Below are 20,005 nucleotides of genomic sequence, written 5' to 3' on the forward strand. Positions count from 1 at the left end.
AAATGAAATAGACAAAAAAATAAAATCTTGGCAAGGATGTGGAAGAACCAGAATGCTCATATACTATCTATGGGAATGTAAATTCATTCATTCATTTTAAAAAATTGTTTGACAGTTCCTAATAAAGATGAATTTAAGCATATCTTATGACCCAAAACACTAAAAAACATGTACTACAATAACAGCCCTATTCAAAATGATCCCAAACTGAAAAGTACCTGATTATCATCAACAGTAGAATGGATAACTAAATTACAGTATATTCATGTAAGAGAATACTGTACAGCAATGAGAAAGAATGATCTCAAGTACATATGACAATATAGATGAATCTCACAAGTGTCATATTGAACAAAAGGAGCTGGATACAGTATGATTCCTTTTAGATGGAGAAGAAAATCAGGCAAAGCTGACCTGTGCTGTTTCAAGTAGGGGAGGAAAGCAGTTCAAAGGGAGCATTAAAGGAATGCTGATTATGTAGATGCATCTGTTCTGTGAAACCTCAGTGATTCGTGTACTTTTCTGTATGTATTTTATATTTCAGTAAAAAGAAAAACTGCAACTGAAGGAGAGTGGGGCAAAAGAGTTACAGATTTTGGCAGAATGGTGCCTACAGTGGGAAATGGTCGATTCATAAGGATTGAAGGCAAGAGGGAGCTGGTGGACATTTAGGAAGGAGAGGAGGACACTGAGATTGCAGAAGAGTTATGGTGGGAGGAGAGGAATGAGAGATTTGGGGGAATGGGGGCTTGTGGTCGGGGGGTAGAAGTTTGGATGCAAGGTTTCCAGGGTGGGCTACTTAGGTGTGATGGTGAGGTCCAGCCCATGAGGGCCTGAAGTGAACAAAGATGAAGGTCATTGGAGTTCAGGAGTTTTAATCCCTTTGGCAAGGGATTGAGAAGCTTGGGTAAGGGTTCCACATGGAACACTTGCATCACATAAGTCACATGTTGATAGGATTTAGAGGCCAAAAGAGGGTAATGATTCAGTTATCAAAGTCTGTGTTTGTTTAGCTGCAAGGGCAAAACCCAAGTTAAACTACCTTAAGCAAAAATGAAAAGTTATTATCTTCTGTTAGTGAAAGGCCAGGGTGAAGCTCCAAAAGTATTAGATGCAAGTGTTAAAACTGTCATGGAGACTGCTTTCCTCTCTCTCCACGTCCGTCCCTCTCTTTCCAACTCTGCTGTTCTTGGGTTGGGGTCACTCACAGGCAGCCTTCCTCCACTAGACTTAGGGTGTTCTTGTACCTTCTCATCCCTGAAGGCAGCAGGAGAAATCCCAGGGGTGGCCCAGATTGACTCCACCTGGACCATATGTTAACCCTTGAAGTGGGGGGAGGGGATCAGCCCCCCACCCCCAAACACATTGAGAATGAGGGAGTGATGTGCAAAAACCATCCGTTCACCGTAGAGGGTGGTGCAGGAAGGAATGCAGTGAAGACATGAGGACTTCTCGCTGCAGGCGCTGGGCAGCCCTGAGAACAGCCACTGCATGACTCTGTATGCAGAAGGAGAACCACCTAGGAGGCCTGCCCAAGGCCAGAAGCTGTTGTGAATCATTTTTGTTGTGTGGTAGGGGGATGGGAGGAGTGGGGTCGGGGGTTGCAGGCAGTAGCATCCAGCCAACTTGACAAAGAAATTTGGCTTGTGCTGCGTTATTGCATCTCCAGCCCACACTTAGATTTCCCCATCTCACAACTGTCTCCTCCAAGTGTGCTCTTTTCATTTCAGCCAGCTGGAGTTTTTCTGCTTCATCATCCTGTTTGTCTGTAACGCTTATCTTGCTTTTCCATCTTGTCTCTATGTGCATTTCTCTTTTCCTGGCCTTGCCTCAGGGTCGAGGAGGAGGAGGAGGAAGAGGAGCAGCCAGTCACGGAGCCCAATTCAGAAGAAGAGAAAGATGACGATGCCCCCTGTCCGGGCACGGACAGGTACCGAGGGCTGGACACTCCCCGGCTCCCACCAAAAGCCTGGAGTCTCCTTCCTAACGGATAGTTTGCTGCCAACCCTTCAGTAGCCTCCTCCCTTCCTCACTAGCTCCCACTGGCAAACGTTTACACGGAGCCACAGAGTGACTAGTTTTATAGAAATAACTGAGCATGTTTTCCCTAGAGAACCGTATTTTTCACTCAGATGCTGCCTTCCTAACCTTGCTTTATGGGAGACACACCCAGGAGCTTTTGTCCCCACTGTCCCCTCCCTCATTGAGTGCTTTGGCTCAGTCAGATTGACAGTAACTAACGGGATGTTCCTCTCTGCTCAGAAAACTTTAACCCTCTCTACACTGTGGGAAGAATAATTCCATGTGTCCCCTTCTTCCTACTAATTGTACCAGTACAGTGTTATCTAGAATGTGTGGATGACTGCTGTAGGGATAATGCATTTTGATTTTTATCCAAATGGACAGGAACACTTTTCACCCCATATAGCATAGAAAAAATTCCCAGCATTTATTTGCGTGCCTAGAATAACTACCATAGCTCTCCAGCCCTTTGGGGGAGTTTTGTGTCCTCCACTCACCTCTCCAAGGTGCATCCTTTCTGTCTTCGGGCAGTGTTAACAGACACAGGCACCTTGCAGATATGTGTAAATTTTGTGGTATTTTCCCCAAATGATGTCTGTATGAAAAATAAAAATTGATCATGGGTAAGTTCATTTTCTGATATTCAAAAATAATTCTATAACTGAATGGTTCCTTCACTTGATGGATTACACGGACAACTGATATTGTTGCTGTTAAGCTTTTCCACAAATAAGCAAAGTCAAAAGGATCTTGGATGAATTAGGGTAAAATCTTTCTCTTACCAAGTTCAAAGTTAATGTGATTCTTTGCTGCTGTGGCCTCATTCTTGGGGCCACCGGCGCATATAGAAGTTCTCAGACAGGCTCATCTGACGTGCTGAGATGCCCACCACTCCCAGGGGTCATGGAATCCTCTCTGAACTGATTGCTTCCCCCCTTTGGAAATGGCCGGGAAGAAGCCAGCAGGATGTAGAGAGAGGAGAGGAATGATCTAGTGACAGAGAGTGAGGTACACATTCCAGAATGAGATGGGGAGAAAGGTCGGCATTAACCAAGGGCCCCCGCCCATGCCGAGTGCCGTGCTGGGGGGTAGTGACTTTAGTTAGGGATGCTCTGGGAAGGGAGGAGGTTCAGTTGACAGTCCCACCTTAGGTCAAAAATGAGTCACAGAAAATTTTGTGGACCCTCAATAAATATATCAGTGTGGCTCCACACGTGCTTAAATGTGCATGGTATGTCCCACCCACAAACTTTTCACCCTTAGGGACTCAAAGAGTTCAGCAGTACCTACAGACCAGATGGAGGAATCTGGCTGGAAAGAGCAGCCTCCAAAGGCGTCCCTACTGACTTGTGCTGTCTTTACATGGGATTGTTATTTACACCGTTAGATGGTGGTTTATCCTGTCCTCTGCAGTGTCTTTGACTATATGACTGATTCTGGAGGGTGTCTTCATCAGAGACTATACAGTTAGACTTTTCAGTTTTAGGAAGCAAAGGTGTGCATATTAAACACCAGGGTTTGATCTTAAACACGGTATTCATTAACATTGATCTGGATGTTATTTCTTCCCTGATGTCAACCTACTAGACTTAAAAGTGGTGGGAAAGATTCTGCTTACTTCTGTGGGCTTAGTGTCTTCCACTGCTTCCCCTTCCTGCTGGCTGCTTCTTGTGTTTGCCCACCATGTGTGCCCACCACGTGTGCCCCCTGTGTTTGTGTACCACCTTTGCCAGGCCTGCCCTGGGCACTGCAGTGTGGTCTCATCCCATCCTCCCCTTGAGCCAGGGAAACCGGTATGTCCCTGCCCTTATATACAGATGGAGCTCTGGATTTGAGGTAGGAAAAAAACCCAGCTCACATCCTGTTCCCAAGTGGGCATGGCTGGGAGTCAAGTTCTCTGGGAAAAGGACTATGGTTTTGAAAAATGCAGAGTTGAATGTAGATTCTCCTGTTACAAAGGTCGGCTTCAAAATGTCTAAGTGGTCTAAATCCAGTCCCCTGAAGATGGAAAGTCTTCATAACTGTATCTGTGGCACAATGAGGCCTGCCTGCAGGAGTCTAGACATCTAGGGCCTTAGTGGTAGAGGAGGCCCTGGGGAAGGTGTGAACCGGGCGAAATGTGTCTTCACTCTGCCGGCCCTCATTTCCAGCTCTTTGCATTTCTTGCTGGCATCTTTTCTCCTTCTCCACACTTGCTTTCCAGAAAGGATCTGAAAGCAGTGACTGTAAGTATGGGGCTTGTGGGATACCTCGTCCTCAAGTTTGGGTGTTTCAGGAGGTCCCCTCTTCGATCAAGACAAAGAAATGAAGTTCAAATTGTGGAAATTCCGGTGCCGACACACCCAGTGGGGAGAAAGTTGGGGATTGAGGGGCAGGTGCCGAAGAGCCTTTGAGGTTCCACTAAATCCCCTCATAAAGGCCCTTGTATGCTCAGAGGCCAGGTGGGTCTTACCCCCCAGATTGGCAAGCCCAGGGCGCCAGGATTATTGGGACAACCAGGGCTTCTGGCTTTTATGCTGCAGGTCAAGAAACACAGCTGGGCTCTTAAGTGAGCGGCCCTAACAGCAGTAGTGAGCTTTGCCGTGTCTTCTTCTCTTTCCTAACTTTTGCTCCCTCTCTCCCAAATCTCTGTTCCTCCCCTTCCTTCCCCATCCTCCTCTCCTCCTCTCCTCCTCTCCTCCTCTCCTCCTCTCCTCCCTGCTGACCCAGCGTCGAGGCCAGCCCTGCCTCAGAGCAGGTCCCCGCCGGAAAGGATGCTGCTCGCGAGAGTCCAGCCTTCCCCGCGGCCTCCAGTGCCTCCTCCCCGGGAAAGCAGCTCCCGGCCGACAGTGCGGCGGGGAACCCCTTGCGCAGAAGGGCCTCCGGGCCTGCCCTGCTGGCGCCCTCCACGCCCTCCCCGGCTTCTCAGCCCTTCCGCGCCGCACCCGGCCCCCCGAAGGCTTCACCAACCGTAGAAAAGCTGCCCTATGTGCTTCACAGCCCCTTCCACCTCTTCTCCTATGACTTTGAGGACTCGCCCTTGTCCACCAAGGAAAAGGAAGCCGAATCCCAGCAGGAAAGCAGGTAGATCCGGCCCACGTGATGGCCTGTGCGAGGCTAACCCGGGACGGTGACGCAGCGCGTTAGCTGCATCCTCTAGCTTGTCTTTCGTTCGCTGCGTTTGTGGAGATTGAAGTCAGAGCAGAGAGCAGTTGTGGTGTGAACTCCCTGGGCGCTCACTAATTACCAGTATGTAGGCAAAAGGCAGAAGAGAAAATTCCAGCTCCTTGAATTGAGGAGCTCTTGTGTTGTAATTACTAAAGATGGATTTTTGAATTTAAGATTTATAAAAATATGCACAGTCTGTCAAAATCTACACATCTCAAGCCCATCTCTCTGGCACGGGCTCTCTTTTGATCTGCGGAAGGCAGCCAGGTGCTTTGCCAGCTTTCCAGGCAGCGTTTTGAGTGAGGTTTTCCTTCCTTTAACAGTTCCTCTGATTCTCTCCATCCGAGCACGTATTCTGCCTCCGAGCCTTACAACTTCCGGTCTTTCTCTTCCAATAGGTGGGTGTCTTTTCTTTATCTCTTCTCCCTTTTCTATAGCTTTCTGTTTTTATTCTAATGTATGTAATTTTCTTTCAGACATTGCTCATAGCTTCCCATGAGATGGCAAACAATTGCAGTTTGAATCACTTCACAGGCATTAGTATAATTACATTATTTAAGTATGGACACCTCAATGATTCTTATGCAAACCGGAGATGAGGCAGAGAGAGGGAGGTGTGCAAATCAAAAGGGCACAGGGAATTTTCAGCAGGTGCTTGTCAGCTTGCCTGTGTGCCCGCCCTTCACTGATGCCTAGATCAGGACCTCTCTGCAGAGCGGGAATGGGGAACAGAGGGTTTGCATATTTTAAATAATCAGTTGTCCAAAGTCAATAATAAAAGTCAGTGTTGACTGATGGCCACTCCCATATGAAGAGTAATAATAATAATTGCTAACATTTATTGAGCATTTATTGAGAGCCAAGCCCTGTACTTTAAAGTATCACTTAACCCTGAAGTGGTAGGTTCTATTTTTAGCCCTTATATACAGTGAGAAAACTGAGGCACAGAGAGGTTGGGTAAGTGGAGAGTGGTGTCTACCAGAATGGCTTTGTATACCATCAGGAGTACGTGGCCTCCAGTTTGAACACCTCCAAACTGCAAGTCCTCTACCAGTCTCTTTTAGGTCTACAATTCTCAGTTATTGTGATCTTTCACACAGTTTTCATGAAATGCATCCAGCATAGCTCTCGTGTTCCCCAAGAACAGTATCCGTGTACAAGTTAGGAGCTGCACATTTGACCGGAAGAAAAAATATCTTGACAACCTCATCTTCCCCAGCAGGGTGGTGTTAGCCCAGGATGGTGATGGTCTCACAGCTTCTGAAGGGGCTTTCCTGGGACCCAGGTCCCTCCCACTTGGTCCCCAGGCTTCAGTACCACTGACAGTCCTGGGGGATGAGAGCAATAGAAACATGGAAATGGACAAAACGAATATACACATAAATTGAGAAAAGCATCTGCATGCTTGTGAATGAAGATTGGCTTGGATTTCACTGAGAAAAGTTTACAATTTTTTAATTATTTGACAGGAATTTGAATATTGTATAAATATCATTCATACCAATTAATTTTCTGATGTTCACTCACTGTGGTTTTCAGAGGTCTGTATGGCCACAGGTTTGACTGCTCAGTGGTTGACTGCAATTGAATGGGTTATAATAGAGACCAACCAGTTAGTCATTAAAAAGAATTTTTTAAAAATACAAACACTAACACACCATTGTAAAGCAGTTATACTCCAATAAAGATGTTAAACAAACAAACAAACGAACCAAAAAATGCCGTGTAGTGAATTGAGTGAATTGTATGATCCAGTTAGTTTGGCTGAAATTCAGAAGCAAAATTAGACCATGAGGTCGTTGAATTAATTGCTCAACCAGTAGAAAAACCAAAAGAGGGAAAACGACACTATGCTTGTTTTATTTCCATAACATCATCGAAACATAATTTTAGTAAAGTAATCCTGTTAAAACATTCTCCGGGATGCTCACTTTTGGTTGGGAAGGGGATGGTTTTAGATGCTTACGTAGAATAACAAGCTTAGTGTCTAGGCAGCTGGGTGACACAGGGCTGAAGCTGGAGCCCAGGGCCTGTCTCTGAGGACTTGGAGGTCCTGGGCAGCGTCCTTCCCTCCCAAGTGGGGCCCACTGCCTCCTGCTTCTCTCCCTCTCTTCCCTGCTGAGCTTGTGCTCCCCTCTCTGCTGCTTCCTTTCTTTTGTATATTCTCATCCTTTGCTTTTCTGTCTTCTCTGTGGCCTGTGGTTTTGGGGGCCCTCTTTTTTTTTTTTTTCCGGTGCTCGGACCTCTCACTGTTGTGGCCTCTCCCATCGCAGAGCACAGGCTCTGGACGCGCAGGCTCAGTGGCCATGGCTCACGGGCCCAGCCGCTCCATGGCATGTGGGATCCTCCCGGGCCGGGGCACGAACCCGTGTCCCCTGCATCGGCAGGCGGACTCTCAACCACTGTGCCACCAGGGAAGCCCCAAGGGGGGGCGTCCTCTTTTTTAATTTTTTAATTTAGGTATAATTGACATAACGTTATATTGGTTTCAGGTGTACAGCATAGTGATTCAATATTTGTATAATTGGGGGCCCTCTTGAAAAAATCAAGCCAATACTCACTTGGAGAAGCAGTAAACAACCTGTTGGACAGGTAGAGTGTTGGGACTTTAAGAGATGAGAAGATGAGTGTCCAGAAACCAAGTCCCATGAAGGTGGTATGTTAACAGGAGGATGGTGGGGTAGTACTGTGAGTCCCCATCTGCCTGACAGAGTGCCTGGTACTTAGCACAGGCTGACACATGATACCAAATAAACAAATCAGAAGAGTAACAGCCAACACACCAGACTTAGCAACACAGGATAGATTTGGGATAATATAAGTATTTTATTTCCCATTATAATAATGTAATTTATTAAGGAAAACTGAAATTTCACCTCCGTATTCCACTTTTAAAAGTAGATGGCCTGTTTATTTAACACTTTTTTCTACACGTTGTTTTTAACCTTTAAGAATATTTTTTACAGTTGTGATCAAACTCAATGTGTAATATTATATCTTGATGTTACATGCAGTATGTGTGTGTATATTTATACACACACACTCTCACGTACACGTACATTATAAACATTTGCCATGTTATCACTTATAAAATGGCAATCATTTTAATGGTTGTATAATCTTCCATTGACGAATGTTACGTCATACTTTCTTAGCCATTCTCACATTGTTACCTGGTTGGGTAGTTTCCAGTTTTTTGCCATGATCTCAATGAGGCTCCAGTGAGTATCTTCCTGTGTGATACTTTTAGTATATAAATAACCATAAAGTTATGTTAACACCCCAAAAGTAGACCTACTTTGTCAAGGGGTATCCACATTTTGAGGTCAAATTGCTTCCTAGAATGGTTAGTTGGTGGGAGTTTATATTGGATTCACTGCATGGGGGAAGGTCTCTGTGCACTTATATCATAGTGACCCTTGGGGTCCCACACACTCCAGTACTGTGTCCTCACCAGTTTTGAAGAAGGAGTCGGCCCTACCTTGTAGCTGAGGAGGTTGTGAGGCAAAGCTCTGATCATGATAGCTAAATACAAATAGCTAAAGAACAGCTATTCTGAAAAACAAAGAAAATTCTAGAATTTTACAAATCCTGAAACTTGTTAGAGACGACTGGGAAATGATAAAAGCTCATTTAAACCTAGTGGCTATAATTTTGGTTCTAGGGAAATATTGGATGAAAACATCGAATACATGCACCTCTAGGCAGCAGGCCAGCCTAGAAGGTCTGGGGACAGTTTCTCCTTGATCCTTGGGCATGTGATGAGATTATAGCATTTAATGGATGAAATTGATTCAGAAACACCTAAAGGAGAATTTTTAATCCAGTGTTTTTTAGCTAATCATCTGGTATTTTCTGCAGAACTTTGATGCAATTAATGATAATTGTGCCACCATGAGAGGCAAGAAAATCTTCAGATTCAATTGAAAGTAATTTGGATTCTTGATTTATGTCAGCAACTAGTTTTAATGTACACTTAAAAAGAAAGGAAATATGAGGGTTTTATTTAAACCCTTTGTCATAAATCCTGCTGCCTAATAGTTTTCGACTTTGGGAAGTTTTTCTGATGAGAAAGAAAACAAAGAAGTTACTAAGTTTCTTCAAGTTAGGGTAATCACGAACAGTGCTAGCATTTCCAGACCTGTTTTTCTTGCAAAAATTAGCATAGTTGCCAAGTGTTATTCATTTATTGACTGGTACCCATTTTTCTGTCCCTCCCTGCCCCACAACTTAAATCTCTGCGCTCTCCAGATACAGCAACTTTGGCAACAACTCTCATCACTCCTCGAGGCCCTCGTCTGCATCCAATGTGTCCATCACCGTCACGTCACCTCTTTCACCTCCACAGGAGGCCGGGCTGGAAAGGTGGGTTTTAGAAGAAGCATGGTGATGACTTCCCTGTTCTCAAGTGAAGGGAATCAGTTTCATTAAGAGGGCCCAAAGGAAAAGTATAAATGAAAAGAATAATCTGAAATATTTCCCTTTACAGAAAATAGCCCAAAGGTAAGAATCTTTTCTGTCTCTTTCACACTGTGTACTAAGTAAATATTTTATTAGAGGTGATATTTTATTGGTAATACTGTCTTATCTCCCTACATACTATAGATAGGTATACCAGTTTGCTCTAAAATATTTAAATGTGAATGTTTCTATTCACCTCTTAAAAACTGTTCTAAATTTTGTGTAAACCGTGCAATTTGTCTTATACACATCAGTTTTCACCTTTGAATGATTCATTGTATGTAAATCAGGAGGTAGTGGGCCTGTTAAGGTGTTGTGTAATTAATCCAGGACCTACCAGGAGAGAAACAGATTGTATGGGTCCATGGAAGGAATGTAACTTGGCAAGAGTACTAATTAGACCACCAGAAATGAACTGATTATTACTCCTAGAAGCGAATGATTGCACAGGATGTGTTTACAAGGGAAAGGTAAGACCTGTAATCTTAGAACAATTAAAAACAGATACCCTTATATGGCAAGAGTGCTGAGTTAGAGAAGACAGGCTAGGGTTCCAGCTCACTCAGTGGGAAATTATTTAACCCCTGAGGGTAGATGCCCCTTATGCCAACCCTTACCTTAGAGGGTGGTTTTGATGAGCAGATGAAAAAGTACACATGAAAGCCTTGTGTGAACCCCACCATGTGGGTCCAGTGGGACGTGACAGTGTATGATGATGAGATATAACTTCCAGCAGCTCGTGATGGATCAGATATTGAGACATGAGCGATTCACAGAAGTCATTTGCCTCAAATCCCGAATTTAAAACAAATTCTATCTGTATTCCAAATTCAGATCGTCTCCTGTGCATTCTGAAGTGTGTTTTGCTGAGCGCTGCTGGTGGTTTGGGGTTTGGTTGGGATACAGAGCCCCAGGAGGAAGGGCTGTCCAATGGGGTTTACCTGGCCACACATCACCTGTAATTTCTAAGATGGTGCATAAACCCCATGGTGTCAAAATCCCAGGTTCCACAGTGCAGTGTGGTGCTGCGCTGGGCATATTTGGGCTCAGTTTGGTCTTGGTAATAAGGTAACAAGTTGATTACCCTGAAGACACTCTCTGCCCTTTGCCCTAGGGCACCTCTTCTGGGGATCAGCTGAGGTTGCCTGTGCTCCCAGAGAGGTCACCAGTAAAGAGAACCTTTGTCCTATTAGATGTGAGATTTGGGGCTGAAGTGAGGAATATGAGAGTCTGACCGATATTACATCACATACCTCGCACATGCTTGGCTGCCAGCTCCTTGGGAGCAGGAAACCAGGCTCCATTCATTGCTGTGCCCCCCATGGTACCTGGGGCTGGGCTGTGGCAGAGTTGAAGTATCCAGGTGAATTATCCACTCATTGGTTGGAAAAGAGTTTGGAGGTCCCTGAAGTTGAGAAGTTATAAGGATAGAAGGTCTGCAGGTTTCCCAAGCCCTGGCCTTTGGGGGACATTGTTCCCAGGTCCTAACAGGGAAGCCCCAGCCTCAGCCTACTGGAAACCCAGGTCCAGTTTGGGCTGTTCCAGGAGTGCAGGCCCCTGAAGGACTCCTGTCTGTGTCTCCTTCCCTGCTGGGGCTGGCTGAGTGTCCTCTGGGGTTGCTGGGGGATTAAACAAGGGAGGAAGGGGCTGGTTTTCAGAGAGGATAGAGTGCCCTGGGGGCAGGCTGGTCTTCATCCTAAGGCCCTGGGGCTTTAGGGTTTTGGTTTTGTTTTTTTTTTTTTTTTTTTTTCTGTGGTACGTGGGCCTCTCACTGTTGTGGCCTCTTCCGTTGCGGAGCACAGGCTCCGGACGCGCAGGCTCAGCGGCCATGGCTCACGGGCCCAGCCGCTCCACAGCATGTGGGATCTTCCCGGACCGGGGCACAAACCCGTGTCCCCTGCATCGGCAGGTGGACTCTCAACCACTGCGCCACCAGGGAAGCCCGGCTTTAGGGTTTTGAAGCAGCTGGTGATGCTCTCTAATTTGTCAACAGCGCAGAAGGAGCCAGCGGGGTGAGGCCGCAGAGACAGGGACCGCCAGAAGCTTTCTCTGAGTGTGAGAGAGGTGACCATGACCAAGAAGGGCAGAGGCCTTGGGGCTTGAGAGGATCAGCGGGTTGGCTGCTGCCGGGAGGGTGGGAGCAGGGGAAGCAAAGTGAGGGTTCAGGCTTGCAGGAGCCTGTGGGTGTTAGAAACAAGGAACTGAGGTAGAAGATACTGGAAGAGAAGCAAATCGAGGATGGAGATGTTCATCTTGGGGCACGCAAGGCCTGAGGGGTCTGTCTGACACCCAGGGAGATGCTCCAGGAGCTGGGGAGGTGAGAACTCAGTGGTCCTCAGGTTGAAGAAGGCACTGGGTTAAAATCCCCTAGAGGGAGCCTGCACGCTGAGACCCAGTCACTGGGGACAGCAGGGGCCCGTCCTGTTCTCTCTTACTGTGCACTTCCGCCATAGGAAATTCATTACATCCACTGTATCCACTAGCAAGGAATGCTTCAAAGAGTTTCCTACTTCCTTTCCATTTGCATGACTTTTTCAACTATCACCATCTGCGACTTTGAAAAACCATGTGATGGATCATTTGAAACATCAGATGTGCCATTTCATTAAGGCCAGGAAGCCACCAGGCCGGGCTGCATCATCACTTCTTACTCTCACCTTGCTAGCTTATGTTTTGTGACTATTAAAAAAAAAAAAAGAAAAATCAAAGGGGCCCCAACTCCAAATTATATTTGTATACTACCACCCAAGCATATTATGTCAGTTGTATTTATGATAATGTATATTTTCATATAGTTTATTTATTTCCTTTTCCTATTTAATAACTGGATTCTTTGGATGTCACCCATAATCTATTTTTACATTTACAAATATTTTCTGCCTTATTAAGATACATGATTGTTATTACTTCAGTAGAGTTTGTAAGATTTATCATTGAGGTGTTTTATAATACCCATAATTATTGAAACCAAAAAGAAAACTCTTAGGAAAAACATTGAGCTATTATGAACAATTGCAAATTTGCACTGAGAACCCGCATGTTCTGTCAGAACACTCCTGACTAATAAACAGCATGACAGGACCCCATGCAGTACCGGGCAGTTCTAGAAATCCTTTCCCTTGATTTGGAAGGAAGTCTTACTTCTCTGAAGTCCTAGGAAAATCAGGCCAACCAAAACACCCCTTCAGGCAGGTCAGCCCGATTTGGGACTACAGCTGGGCATCACTGTGAGTTTGGAGTTTTCCATCTTTTTCCCAAGCATATTAGCGTGTTGGATGTTAATAAAACTCGGAATGATAAATCGACCTAGAAAGGAAAAACTGAAGAAACAATATATAAATTAAATCAAGGCAGGGGTATTAAAACGAATCCATCTCCACATCTCCTATTACAGCTTCGTTTATAGGGCTCTTTTCGAAACAGAGAGTGTAGCACTGATTTTCGTGAAATTGCTACTTGAGTTGTGCCCAAACAAAACAAAATAAGAAACCTGGAACTATTTGCAAAAGCCCTCAGGGATACAAGATGCAACTGTCTAATGAAAGCAGACTTTTAAAATGCTTCAATCTTGAAAAAGTGCTTTTTGAGTGGAAATGTTCTAAATATTTTCTTTTTAAAAGAAAACAAAATTACAAGACTATTTGAACCATTCACGTTCAAACATTCAAATGAAACAAACGAGCAAACAATAATCACAGCACAGGTGCTGCGGCTCTGGTCAGAGCGCATCTTCTCTCCATCCGTGCAGCGCCATCCCCATCTGGTGGCCTTTTCAGAAGTGGCAGCTGGAGGCTTGTCTGGTGTTGTGACAGCAGGTACGGAGGGAGTTTGGGGGGATGTAAGTCCAGTGCGGGGGGTTGAAGGTGCTTTGAGGCGGGTCAGTCTTTGTGCTGGGGCTAGGAAGTAAGTGCTCTGGGAATGAGGCCCCTGGGGTGGGGGGGATGAGCAGGTGAAGATGCTGAGAGCTCAGTGGGTACACCTTGGAGACTTTAGGAGGCCAGGGAGGACTTCCCTGTAGACCTGGCAGTATGTGCCATAAGCACTGACTCTGCTCTGTTTCCCCCTTACGATAGTGCTGTTGTCTACTGTAAATGGCAATCACCTGCCTGTTTTACAGACTAATGTCAGGAGTCCTTAGAAGTTTGGGAATTGTCTGCCTTGTATAGTCGTCCCAGCAGAGTTTTTCTGACTTCCTGGAAGACTATAAGCCCAGATATTAGTAGTGACACTTCCTTTGGGAATAAATGGATAATAAGGGATGAATAAAGCATGCAACTTTAAATTCTGTTGTATTACTGTTTATATGGGCTTAGCATGTATTGTATACACAGTATAACGTTTGAAAGGTGTGAAGGTGTGCACAGTGCAAGTGAAGCTTCCTCTTACCCAGAAGCAACCACTCCTAGCAATTTCTTATGTGTACTTCCAGAGATATTTTACGTTAATATCAGCATATATGTGTTTAATACAGCTTTACACAAATAGTAACACACTACACAAACTGCCCTGCATCTGGCTTTTTCACTTAAAAATATATCTAGGGGGCTTCCCTGGTGGCGCAGTGGTTGAGAGTCCGCCTGCCGATGCAGGGGACACGGGTTCGTGCCCCGGTCCGGGAGGATCCCACATGTCGCAGAGCGGCTGGGCCCGTGAGCCATGGCCACTGAGTCTGCACGTCCGGAGCCTGTGCTCTGCAACGGGAGAGGCGACAACAGTGAGAGGCCCGTGTAACGAAAAAAAAAAAAAAAAAAAAAAAAAAAAAAATATATATATATATATATATATATATATCTAGGTTCTTTATCCATAGAAATACTTGTCGCCTTTGCATTCTTTTTAATATTTTGTTCTCTGGGTGCTTCTTCATATACCTAGTCCTGTAATGGTGGGCCCTAATCTTTTGCTATTACAGATGATACTGCAGTGTAATCTTTGTCCATGTGTCTTTTTATCCATGTGTCTTTTTGTCTATGTGTCATTTTGAACATGTGTGATTATCTCTAGGTAAAAAGCCCAGAAATAGATTTAGTAAGTCAAGTTTTTGTATTTCTAAAATTTTGATTGATTTTTGCCAAGTTGCTCTTCATGAAGATTGTACCAGTTTTGGTTCTCAACCACAGGTGTGTGAGAGAGCTTGTTTTCCCACACCTCTGCCAAAGAGGTGTCATTCAACTATTCAACCAGTTTCCCTCAGTAGTGAAGAGTTGTGTGTCATTAACATTTAAATTTGCATTTCTTATTATGAATGTGATTGAGCATGATTTCATATGTCCAGGTACCTTTCCTTTTCTGTGAATTTTTGGTTCATGATCACTGTGTTCTTTTTCTTATTGAGGTATACAGGTTCTTTATAAACTGCAATAGGTGAAGCAATTATTTTCCTCAGTGGTTGGTCTTTTTACAACATTTATGGTGGGTTTTTTTTTTTAACATTTATGGTGTTTTTACCATGCAGAATGGTTTAAATTTTGGAGTCAAGTTTATTAATCTTTTCTATCTTCTGGGTTTAGTGTTCCTCATGAGGACAGCCTTTTCTCCCATGGTTTCTTCTATTATTTCTATAGCTACAGTTTTCACATGGAAATATTTTATCTATCTGGAAGTTATTTTGGCATATGGTATGAGGCAGAGATCCAAGTTACATTTTTTCACTTGTTTGAGTACCATTTAGTGAACAATCAATCCATCATTTCCCTATCGATTTGTCATATACCAACAGGAATATGGGCTCGTTTATGTGTCTGTGCAAGGTGTTCCCATAGGAGCATTTCCTATCTCCTCTGGTGCCCACCTTCTCGGATGGATCAACTGTTTGAGGCCATCAGGAGCCCCCCTTCCTCCCAGTTTTTGGAATATGACTGTATCATGTGCTACCTTGAAATAGTCCGTTATTTTTGTCATATGCTGTTGTGGGGTTTTGTATGGTGGTTGACTGTGCTGGAATAAAGAGAACGGGAACATCTGGGGAAGCTGGGACCAAGCAGCTAGGACGAGGAGAGTGGGAGCCTGCTGTACTGAGCTCAAGCCCCCCTCACTTCCTGTGACCCCCTAGGACACCTGTCCCTACCACTGAAATCGTAACCCCTCCCTCTGAATGAAGGTCTCCGTTTCCATGCATTTCCTCCCTATTTTCAGTTATTTTCACTCTTGTAGTTCTTAGCTACTTGCAGGCCCAGTGACCATTGCCCCAAGTATAATTTGCTGCTACCTGTGTCTCCCTCATCCTGATTTCCTCCTCCACGTGGACTGCTCTGTATGGGTGTCTGGGTGCTTGTGTCTTTCTGTTCTAGTCTGCTTTGGCTTTTATTATTTCTGGCCTTTGCTAGTATCTACGTATGCCTTGAGGTTCTACTTGTCTGGTTTTCAAATCACTGCTTTTTCCAAATATATGATCCATGTATTTTTCTGGATCCCAAGCACTTGCTGGCAGTGTTCCATCTCTTGATCTACACAGTACTTTTTCAAACATTGTGTCAGTAGAGTTGAAAGCTCCATTGTCCTATGGGCGCTAGTTAAATTTTTATTTTTAATTTATTTTTTTGAATTTTTGAATTTTATTTTATTTATGTTTTTATACAACAGGTTCTTATTAGATTGGGATTGACATATATACACTCATACGTATAAAATGGTTAACTAATTTATTTTTAATTTAAATTGCTCAAAGTAGATTTTTAAAAATATCAGAGAAAATCCTGATTAGCATGTAAAATGGGATAAAAGGCATTGCCTTTCTTTGTGATCACAGTTAATGGCCTAGAGCCCACAATGGCCAACAGAAGGAAAAAGATACCAACAGGGACAGATTCCCTGCGGTTCAAACCAAGAGGCTGTGTAGCTGTGTGCTCCTGGTGCTATGCACCAAGTAAACTTCCTACTCGCCTGCTGCTACTTCCTGATAGCAATCCTGTTACAAGCAATGAGTTCCTGGAAGGCACAATGTGGTCCTGATTAATCCATTGTGTTACATCCAAAGTGCACAAGAGGAGATGCACTGGTCCACTGATGGAGTGAGTTTACAGTAGGGTCTGGCTCCCCGATGGCAGCTTCATACAGTGACTGTGGGCATTAGGGGACCTGGGCTCTGCGATAGCCCACGTGGGTTTTAGATCCGACCTCTTCTCACCGCTCCTACTACCATAGATTTAGTCCGAGATCTGTGTCATGCCTGGACTATGTAGCGCAGTGATGTATGTCTTCCATCCTTTCTGAAATATGGATCTGACATTTCCTGCTTAGAAACCTTGAGTGCCTCCCACTACCTATCTGTGAACCCAACCTGATTAACACCATCTCTAGGATCTCTTGCGTTTGGGTCCCGCATGCACCTTGCAGCTTCATCAGCCATCAGCGTCCCCATCCTCACTGGACTGCAACCACACAGAAGTGCTACCAGGCGCTCCTGAGGCCCCTTCCTTCATATTTGCTCTGTCCTCTGACCAGCCTCCTCCTCTCTTCATTCAGTCAATTCCTTCTCATCCTCCAAGATCCAAGTAGGTGACATCTGTCTGTAAAACTCCTCTGACTTCCTCAGGCAGAATGAATTGTGACATTCTTATGGGTTTATATACCTCAGTTTAAGCTCTCAGCCCTTTGAATCATTGTGTGTTTATCCGTCTGTTTCTAAAATAAGGGTCACAAACATACAGTGGTCTGAGGGTAGTGAACCTGGGTTCCACAAAGCCATGGGATAAGGATGGTTCACATTTCTGGGCTGGCCATTTTTTTAAAGATTCAGGAATCCTTAAGACAAGCAGGACTTGAGAATCCACATACATGTAAATTGTAAAGATAAAAGTGTTTGCTTTTGCAGGGAAGCACTTTCTGCTCGTCCTATGTTCCTTTTTGTCAGCCTTTTGGCTGCTTCGCTATTGGGCGTCTCCTCTCTACACCTCTCCAGCATGAGATTCCTTATTCCTCACTGGCCTGCCGCCTACCTCTTTGTCAAATAACCAGGCGAACAAATATATGAGCAGTTTTAATCTCTTCTAATCCTGTTTCCTTCCTTTGGAAAGTGGGGTTAGAATAGATTTTTTAATTTTTAATTTTATTTTTTTGGCCGCGCTGTGCAGCTTGCAAGATCTTAGTTTCCCGATCAGGGATCAAACCTGGGCCCCTGGCACTGAAAGCTCCAGGCCCTAACCACTGGACTGCCAGGGAATTCCCAGGAATAGATTTTTTTAAATTAGATAATTCTCTCACCCTTGTTTACTTAAAGGGTATCCATAGCAACCTTAAGAGGTATATATTGTAATTCTGTTTGGAAGTAAGAACATTGTGTGTGTGTGAGAGAGGTAGGTGAGCTCTGTAACAAGGAAGTGCAAATATCACTCATCAAAATAGTGCAGATAGAACAGCTACACCACAGACCTGGAGACACTTACAGTTGTTCCGCGCTATAAACTGAGCCCAGCGCCATCATCCCTGCTTGTGCACCTCTCCCAGTGGGACAGCCCCCAATGGCCAGGTTTCCAGTTGTCACTGGCTACAGTGGTTTTGCACTGGCATTGTAAGAAGATCACAGAGAGAAAATGGGTAGGAAGGATGGGGACGATTTCTCCTTCAGAAAATGTTTCTGGGTCCCTGGTCCCATTTCCCTGCTCCTTCCCACAAAGCCAGGCCACGAGTGAGTAAGCTTTCCTATTATAGTGGAAGAGACTGGGTTTCTGGGTTGATTTTGGAAAGTGTGTGTGTAACACACACATATATAGATAGAAATATAGATAGATATCTAGATAGAGATAGAAACACACACCCCTTCCTACCCTTTTTCACTCTCTAGTCTTTGTACAATGCTAGTGCAAAACCATGGTAGCCAGTGACAACTGGAAACCTGACTGTTAGGTGCTGTGAACGTGCGTGCACACATGCACACACGCACGCACACGCACACATTACATACTCATCCATTTCATTCAGCGAGTGTTTATCAGGTGCTCACAGTGTGCCTGCCATGAGTGCTGGCCTGGGAATCCAACATTGATTGAATCAGACCCTGTCCCTGACTTCATCGAGCTTACACTCTAGTGGCAGAAACAGAAGGTAAGCAAAGCATCAGCAAATAGTATTGTGAAGAAAATGAACCGTCATAGAAGAACTGGAGAAAGAGAGGCCATCAATGTGGGGAGCCTAGCACCAGTCCTCCATCCTCATGACTGACACCTCCATTAAGAGGTCTGGGAAACTGAGTCACCAATATAAGGCAAATTGCACTTTGTCCCTAGGTTTGCCTAGTGGGAGGGTGGGGGTGGGGAAGGGAGGTAAAGAGGGAGATAAGATGTCCACATCTTTCAAGTCATGATCCTGAAGATCTGGAAGAGTTGGGAGATTGTGTTTGGAAGACATTTGGTGTTCAGAGGAGAGACAGGCATGCAGGGGAGGGGTAAGTTGGCCTGGAGTGGAGAGGAAGGGGGACGACTGGAAAGATGGGCTTCAGTTCAAGCCAGCAGGGCCCAGAAACTGCAGGACATAGGAGGGGCTGGTGGCAATCAGTGCTTTTGGAAGCTGCCAGGAGAATGGGTTAATTATAAAGCCTAATCGAGGTGGACCTGTGACAGGAGAGGACTGACCTCTTTCTGGCTGGAGGACTCATTTGGTCTTGGACAGTAGGGTGGGAGGCAAGAGGGAACCAGCAAGAACTGCTGTATGCTTGGGCTCAGGGCCTGCAGAAGGGGCAAGTGGACAGGCTGAAGTGTGATGCCAGCCAGGCCTGGAGGATGGCTTCATGCTTTATGCGTGAGCCAGCACGGTCCACGAGATAGCCCGTGGGACCAGTCTCTACTGCAGCTGCGGGAGCCCTGCTGTTTCCTCTTGTGTCCGGGAAGCTCAGACCTGCACCAGAGTGGTGTGTGACAGGCTGGAGAAGGAGAGCAGAAGGAACCTTTAAATCCACATCCCCATCTTTGATGACAGCTGTCTCCAGGACTGTAGCAGTGACAATGAAGAAAAGTTGCCTGTTTCTTGAGACTGCCTCTGGGGCTTGCTTATTTCATTCTGCAAGCTGGGATGTGACCCTGAAGGTGTGAAAAAGGTTCTGCCATTTTCTTGTTTCAAGGCAAGCAAAATGCCTTTTATAACTGGGCACAACCCAGAGTTACCTCTTGTCCTGTGATCATTAGATTGGGTCACCCCAGTTTCATAGCCAGGTTGTAAAGACAGCCATTCTGCATCATTGAATTACCATTTTTTTATTATTATTGACCTCTAAGTTTTCATATTAAATTACTTACTTGTGAATTGATACTTTCAAATATCAATTTGTGAACTTAGTTTGGGTTTTGTTAATATTTAACCAGAGATTATATTTTTTTTAAATAAGAAATGTTGAAGATTTGCTCTTTTCACAAATAAGATTTTACTTAACTCAAACTTACCA

General features: G+C 44.8%; 1 protein-coding gene across 6 annotated transcripts in view; it reads left to right on the forward strand.

Moving 5' to 3' along the window:
* FHOD3 (formin homology 2 domain containing 3) overlaps positions 1-20,005 on the forward strand; it is a 495,977-nt gene that overhangs the window by 339,967 nt on the left and 136,005 nt on the right. For 2 of the 6 annotated variants that reach the window (XM_082640045.1, XM_082640046.1), the window contains exons 11-13: positions 4,732-5,085; positions 5,493-5,567; positions 9,421-9,534. The exons of 1 other annotated variant lie outside the window; for it this stretch is intronic. In XM_082640045.1, coding sequence (XP_082496171.1) covers positions 4,732-5,085; positions 5,493-5,567; positions 9,421-9,534 — 543 coding nt within the window. The remainder of the gene's footprint in view (positions 1-4,731; positions 5,086-5,492; positions 5,568-9,420; positions 9,535-20,005) is intronic. 3 more of the 6 variants (XM_082640047.1, XM_082640048.1, XM_082640049.1) reach the window with 3 other exon arrangements.

The sequence above is a fragment of the Mesoplodon mirus genome (genome assembly GCF_964341445.2).
Source record: "Mesoplodon mirus genome assembly, chromosome: 13".
In the NCBI taxonomy this organism is placed as follows: Eukaryota; Metazoa; Chordata; class Mammalia; order Artiodactyla; family Ziphiidae; genus Mesoplodon; species Mesoplodon mirus.